The 7,010-nt window shown below is 40.8% G+C and overlaps 1 protein-coding gene across 1 annotated transcript; it reads left to right on the top strand.

Moving 5' to 3' along the window:
- The first annotated feature begins 1,119 nt into the window (after nt 1-1,119).
- Nucleotides 1,120-5,294, top strand: SFRP2 (secreted frizzled related protein 2). The gene is made up of 3 exons (XM_034771887.1): nt 1,120-1,823; nt 3,148-3,228; nt 4,658-5,294. Exons 1-3 carry the CDS (start codon nt 1,325-1,327, stop codon nt 4,960-4,962), a joined length of 885 nt encoding a protein of 294 aa, XP_034627778.1. The 5' UTR covers nt 1,120-1,324; the 3' UTR covers nt 4,963-5,294.
- Nucleotides 5,295-7,010: the final 1,716 nt, after the last annotated feature.

Here is a 7,010-nt window from a genome sequence, read left to right as displayed (position 1 = left end):
TGAAAAGGGGTTGATTTTTCTTACTCTATGGTGGGAACGGGTATAATTAATTTAATTTTGTCTTTTTTCCCCCGGAATCCTGGCAACTATTGAGCCACATTTTTATTTTAATTTTAATTGTGTAAATTAATTTGCTCATTAGATTGGATGGGGTAGAGAGGCTTTGGGCGCTTATAAATGTGTAAGTTTGAGCAATAAATAATTACTATAAGGCAAAAAAATAGCATGCAAAAGTCTTTTCTGTGATACTAATGAATAAAGATTGATCCCTGCTATTAAAAGAAGATTGAAATCCTATGGAGTCAGTTAATGCAGTACAGTCAAACTGCTGAGCTAGCGGCAGTTTTTACCCACTTCGCTATGAGAATTGGAGACAGGTTAACCATTAATTAGTCTCTGAGCGTTTTTCATTGTGATTTTTATACTCCAGATACACAATTAAAGCTGATTTTTTTTTCTTTATTGAAACTAGCATCAGGGGAAAAAATCCTTAAGGTGTGTGTGTGTGTGTACTAATCACCAAACGGATTACTTAAAATAAGGTCCAGGGGAAGTAAAGACTGTGAAATAGCTACACTTCGGTGCAGTGCTGCGAATCCAGTTCTAATGCCAGTTTTAAAAAAATACCCCTCTTGCAACAAATTCGAAGGAATTAGAAACAGGTCAGAGGTGAAGAGACTCAGCTGGGGTCAAACTCACAGAAAACAAACAAGTCTCTCCTGATGCGTTCCGCTGGAGAAGGAAGCACCAGCCCAGCGTGGTAACTGAGTAAAGGAGACTAGTAGGAAACAGACCAGCATCTTCAATTGAAGGGGAAGAGGAAGAGTTCTATTTGCAATAGCTTTATTAACTGCAAAGCTCACCTTTAAAACTAAGCCACAACCTTAAAGCAGCTCTCTCTATTTGCCTGAACAATGAGCTCCTAAGTCTTTTGTGCTCTTTGTTCAGAGTTTTTTTTTTAAAAAAAAAACATGCATTGTAACATTTCTTTTAAGGATTGCCTGCCAAAAGCGAATCCCCTAAGGAAAACCAGACCAAGAAAGTAGTGACCAATCCTTTTCGGATTATTGTCAGAAGGCTCCTCCCAGCCCCTTCAATTTGCATAAAAAAATCCAGAAAACTCTTGTTTGCCCAGCATCTTGATCAGTTTGTCCACCCCTGTCTAACAGTCAGAGCCTGAGCCTCCTGGAAAGCTGCATGTAGCCTAAGGGGAACTGAGAGTTTCTCTCTCTGGGCTACAGCCTGTTTTCTGCCTTTGTAAAAAACTGGAAGCCTCGCTGGGGCGTTTTTTTTCACCCCCGTTTTAGAGTGTGAGTCACCAACCATGTACCAGGGATACTGGTCTCTGTTCCTGATCTTTATCGCCTCCCACTGCATAGGGTCCGTCAGAGGGCTCTTTCTTTTTGGCCAGCCCGAGTTCTCATACAAGAGGTCCAACTGCAAACCTATCCCCGCCTCCCTGTTGTTGTGCCGCGGTATCGAGTACCCAAACATGAGGCTGCCCAATCTGCTGGGGCATGAAACTATCCAGGAGGTTCTGGAGCAGGCTGGAGCCTGGATCCCTCTAGTTCAGAAGCAGTGCCACCCGGACACCAGAAAGTTCCTGTGCTCGCTCTTTGCGCCCGTCTGCATTGATGACCTGGATGAGACCATTCAGCCTTGCCATTCGCTCTGTGAGCAGGTGAAGGACAGTTGCGCCCCAGTTATGTCTGCCTTCGGCTTCCCCTGGCCTGATATGCTGGATTGCAGCCGCTTCCCCCAGGACAACGACCTATGCATCCCCCCGGCTAGCAGCGACCACGTCCTCCCTACCCCCAGAGAAGGTAAGAATGATTCTGCTGCAGCTTCCTGCGATCTTGGGCATTATTATTTCAATGAAGGGTTAATGGATTTCCCCGCATATTGTAATGGCTCAAGAACCATAGCATCCCCTATACTCTGCAACACATGCCAGGGGCTATGGAGTCATCTGGGTTGCAGTTGTAGGTCCTATGGGAGAGGGAATATTAACTTTTAAAGCAGCCGAAAATGAATTGTTTCCTGCTGTGAACAGGTTTTAAACAGTGACCAAAGTTAAGAACTACAGAAGGTTGTTTTACACCTTTATTTACCATGTTAGTTTGTTGTAGGGTTGCTAAAGAGAGCGCGCTAGATAATGGAACTGAAAAAATGCCAACATTTTTGATTGATCAGCAAAGCATGGACGTGAAAAGTCCATGAATCGACAGTTATTACGAATGAAGAATGCCTCTTCCATTGGTACCCGCTTTTTATGTGGGGGCTGGTTTTAATTAGCTGGAGAAGATCATGCAAAAGGAGAATTTCGCTAGTTATAAAAGGGGTGGGCGGGTGAGAGGGAGTTGCTATAGAAAGGGAACCTCGTGCGCTTGATACTCTTTCACAAAACCCCCCAGTGTGCCTGCCTTGATTTTTGTTCCTCGTGGGAGGGAAAGGGGGCTCCTTCATCCTTTTCAGGGGATTCAACAGGAACTTCTTTTCAAGCCCCTGCTTCATTCTAGGCAGATCTTAAATCAATTGCAAAGTTGCTTAGCAATCTTTTCTGACATGATGCAGCGTGACTTTCCAATCCTCTTGAGGTTAGATGGGTAATTCACTGGAAATGTTTTGCATTTTTCGAACATTTTCCCAACCCAAGCGATAAACAAATCAACGCGGTAGAAATGCTTTTATTCCTATCGCTTTTAGTGGGAACTGTGGTGGTTTTGTGATTTTACTTTGATGCCCTGGCTCTTTGCTGCTGTGCATTTCACAAATCTTCCTCTCCTTTTTGAAAAAGGAAGGACTTTGACCGGAACGTGATCTATATTATTACCATAGCTGAAAGAATACGCACACTTCACCGCTCATTCCTTTTTTAATGAAAATCCCTCTTTTCTTAGAAATAAAAAAAAAAACAAAATAGTTCGTTTAGAGAGATTATGTTAACGAAGCAACCTCTGTGTGATCAGTTCTGGTGTCATCTAGGCAATGAAAGGTAAGTCAGAACTTAGTTAAAGGCAGCTATGAGAATTCTATCAAGGGCACATACCAGTTGGTAGAAAATCTCGATTCGCTTCGATGTTCCCAAACGCCACCTGCTGTTTCTTTTTAACCAAACCTGCTGAAAGCTGCTTCTTACATTTCCAGCACCAAAGGTCTGCGATGCCTGCAAAAACAAGAACGAAGATGACAACGATATCGTGGAAAATCTTTGCAAAAATGACTTTGGTAAGTGGAAAAAGCCCCCTGGTTACAATTCCAGGACTGGGGTCCGCTCCTGTATTGATCAGGTTAAACTCTCATAGCAGGCAATGGGATTTCTGCTAGAGTAAGGACTCCAGTCAGGATTTAGCCTTATCTGCAAATCAAACGAAACTCGGTCCTTCCAAGATACTGTGTCAGAAGGCTTCCATCATGCAAATCATAGTCCTCAGAGTGGACTGAAAAAAGGTGTTTTTAAGTCCTAGCAAAGTCAGATTTCTAGCAATTTCCTCCTCATCTCAAAAACCAACTAAATCGCCAACAATAAAGCTGTCTAGATGTTTAATATTCGTTTATATAGTGGACTCGGGCAAGTGGAGTAGTACAATGAACAAGAGCAATCTGTAGTCTAAAATTCTGTTCACGGGAAAAAGTGGAGGAAGGATTTCATATAGGGGTGCAGAAGAGAGATCCAAAACCCAGTCCCAAACATTTGTAAAGACTTTCGTTGCAGATTAATAATGAGCCTCTACATACGATTTAACAGAGAAGGTGGTGCGTGGAGACTTATGTATATATACAAAACATGAAAATTCTGGGTTAGGATAGGAAAGCCCCTTTAACAGGGAGAACTGGGAACTGTACAAACTGGAACATGCTTATTTCAAGAGACTATTATAATAGGTCAATATTTATAATTGAAGGTGGACGTGTACTGTAAACCTCTAAAGTAATTCAAATGTGTCCTCAGAAACAAAGCCATTATGAGGACAATGTATTCATATAGCCTGTATTTATCCTAGCTTTGGACTGGCAAACAATGCCTGAGTTATTCAGCTAAAACCTTTTAGAGCTAAACACGTTGTGTAAGTCCTTAAAGAGCCTTGTATTTCCCTCTCCTAGTTATTTTATCAAATCAGATGCAGCTGTTAGAATAGATCACATGGAAGGAGAACTGACCTTTCAAACAGCAATACATGTGAAATATCATTTCCTTACAGGTTTACCTAAAAATCCTCTCCAGACTAATAAATTAAGTTTAAAGTTTTTAACCACAGAAAAGATCAGATTTCAAATTAGATTTAGATTCTTCCCCCTCCCTCCTTTTCAAATTCTAGGGTTTCAGTAAGAATGTCTAGTGCTGGGTTAAAAACTAGTGCATATTTAATGTACAAAATGTGCCCTCTCTGTGTTTGCAAATGTTAGGAAAACTAGAGAAAAGATGCATTTAGAAAAGAAGAAGAAAAAAATCTTAAGGTTGATTCAAACTGAGATGACTTGCATGCACTTAGTGGCTTTAGAAAATGAGCCACCTGCTGCCCATTCTGTCAGCCCCTGACAGTTTAATTAGCAATAGAAGACCTCCCTCCCCAGGTCCCCTTTATGTGCACTAATGGGAAAAAAAAATCTCTCAATCTCTCTCATCCCACTTCTCCCTCCCCCCTCTCCCTATTAGCCCTGAAGATAAAAGTGAAGGAGATCACATACATCAATGGGGACACCAAGATCACCCCTGAAACAAAGAGCAAAACCATCTACAAGCTGAATGGGGTGACGGAAAGGGATCTGAGGAAGACAGTGCTCTGGCTCAAAGGTGGCCTGCAGTGTACCTGTGATGAGATGAATGACATAAATGCACCCTATTTAGTGATGGGACAAAGGCAGGCTGGGGAGCTGGTGATCACCTCCGTGAAGCGGTGGCAGAAAGGGCAGCGGGCATTCAAACGATTCTCCCGCAGCATCCGCAAACTGCAATGCTAATCACTTCTACTCTAGTCACTTTCACCCTAGTCACTTACACCAGATGCCCCAGTTCTGAGCTCTTCAAGCCTCTTGCACCTTCTTGTTTCAGCCTTTCTGAACCACAAGATATAGCAGGCATGGGAGACAATGGCTGTTTGTTTAAAATGAAGAGGAGGGGAAAACCCTCCCCTTCAAATTTTGTAAATATATTAAAACTGTAATAAAAATCATGAATATTTTTGTGAAGTATTAAAATATCTTGCTTAAAGCTAGTTTGTTTGTGTTTGGTTTGGTTTTTGCATAAGTGCAAATGTGACACTGGTCTCAAATTTTTCTTTTTCCTTCACATTGGGAAAGTTGATCAATTGATATCACCACCTTTCTCTATACACACATGTGTGTTTGTGTTTCTTTCTGATACACTCAGAAATGGCAACAAACATTTCTCCATTTTGTTGGCCTTGTAAATGGGGTCTGATTTTGTCCATGTATGAAATGGCATGCCATCTATTTTAACACTATAGAGGAGACCATTACAACTGCTACATGAGGTACATACGCATCAATAAAAGTAAGTTAACCATGTGCACATTATGTTTTCTACAAATCTGACCCCCCCCCAAAAAAAAGTTTTGTAGCCTGATCTGAATACAGCTTTTAACTTTTTTAAACTTTGCAAATTTAATCATTTGTAGCCTAACTGTAATATACCAAATGATTAACCTGAGTTATAAAATATTGCTTTAACCAACCTTGTAAATATTCCAGATAAACATTATATTCTTGTATATAAACTTTACATCAGTTTATCAATTGTCTTCCTTTGGGGGCAGGAGGGGAGAGTTATTTCAATGAGTTTTGCAAATGAGAGAATTGAATCACCACCACAAACAGGTTTTTGTTATAATACAGCAAAACTTGCACCAAAGTCCCCAACTCCAATAAGTGAGAGAGAGAGAGAGAGCGCCCAATCCTGTGATTGGATCCATGTGGGTGGACTTTTACTTGAATTAATAGGACTCCACATAAACTTAAAGATTCACCCCTATCAGTTCTAAGATGTTTCTGTAGGACTTTTAAATGCCATTCTAAGATTAGCAGGGTTTTTTGCTGCTCCTTTGGGTGGCCACTTATGGTTTCACCATGTCTCCTAGGAAGACTTTGCTGTCTTGCTCTTCTTTTTTTTTTTTTTAAATGTATTTTTTTATTCTCCCCCTTGCCCCCAAATAAGAAGAGAACAAAAAAATGACAAAAAGAACAAAAAAGGAAAGGAAAGAGGGTAGGGAGGGGAATGGAAAGTAGCATCTCAGGTCTGGTCTACACTACCGACTTATACTGATATAACTACATCTTTCAGGGTTGTGAAAAATCCACACGCCGAGGGACATAGTTATACCAACTTACCCCTCCCCCCACAGACAGCACTGTTACTGGGAGAGCTTCTCCCACTGACATAGTTAAACCACCTCCCCAAAAGGTGATAGCTAAGCCAAAGGGAGAGAGCTCTCCCGTCGGTGTAGAGCATCTTCATGAAAATGTTACAGCAGCATAGCTGTGCTGATGCAGCATTTTAAGTGTTGACTTGCCCTCAGATTCCACCCACTAAGAATTAGTCAAAGATTTCCAAAAATTCAAAACAAAACAACTCTTTTCAAATTTGTTCGAGGGGAAGACTTCACACTTTATCGATATAGAGTTACAATGGCTTATCTATTTTTAAATGATCAGAATAAGGTTCATTTTCATACACATACAATTGAAAGAAAGAAGTATAAAAGGAACCGAAAGGCCTATGTGAAAATCCCTGTTAGTGCAGAATAATTAAGATTCTTTGTTTTGGGGTTTTATTTTATTTAAAATTTCCCAGGAATTTGTCAGCTTTTATTACTAAAATTAAAAAAAAAAAAAAGTGAAAATTGGTGCAAAAAATTAACTTCATGGTTTTCTTGGGTAAATATCAGGATTAATACTGGGAGCTTTGTCCGGCAGGAGAAGCAGACCAAGCTCTGTGACCTGGGTCTTCTCTCTGGGTGCATGTTTTAACCCTCTCTCAGGCAGCGCTGAAG

The sequence above is a fragment of the Trachemys scripta genome, chromosome 5 (assembly GCF_013100865.1).
Source record: "Trachemys scripta elegans isolate TJP31775 chromosome 5, CAS_Tse_1.0, whole genome shotgun sequence".
NCBI lineage: Eukaryota > Metazoa > Chordata > Testudines > Emydidae > Trachemys > Trachemys scripta.
The sequence above is the reverse complement of the archived record's forward strand: the minus strand, read 5'-3'. Positions and strand labels throughout refer to the sequence as shown.

Coding starts and splice junctions, on each gene's coding strand:
- SFRP2 (XM_034771887.1), top strand. CDS start 1,325: ATGTACCAGGGATACTGGTCTCTGTTCCTGATCTTTATCGCCTCCCAC. Junction 1,824..3,147: donor CCTCCCTACCCCCAGAGAAG/GTAAGAATGATT, acceptor TTACATTTCCAG/CACCAAAGGTCTGCGATGCC. Junction 3,229..4,657: donor TCTTTGCAAAAATGACTTTG/GTAAGTGGAAAA, acceptor TCTCCCTATTAG/CCCTGAAGATAAAAGTGAAG.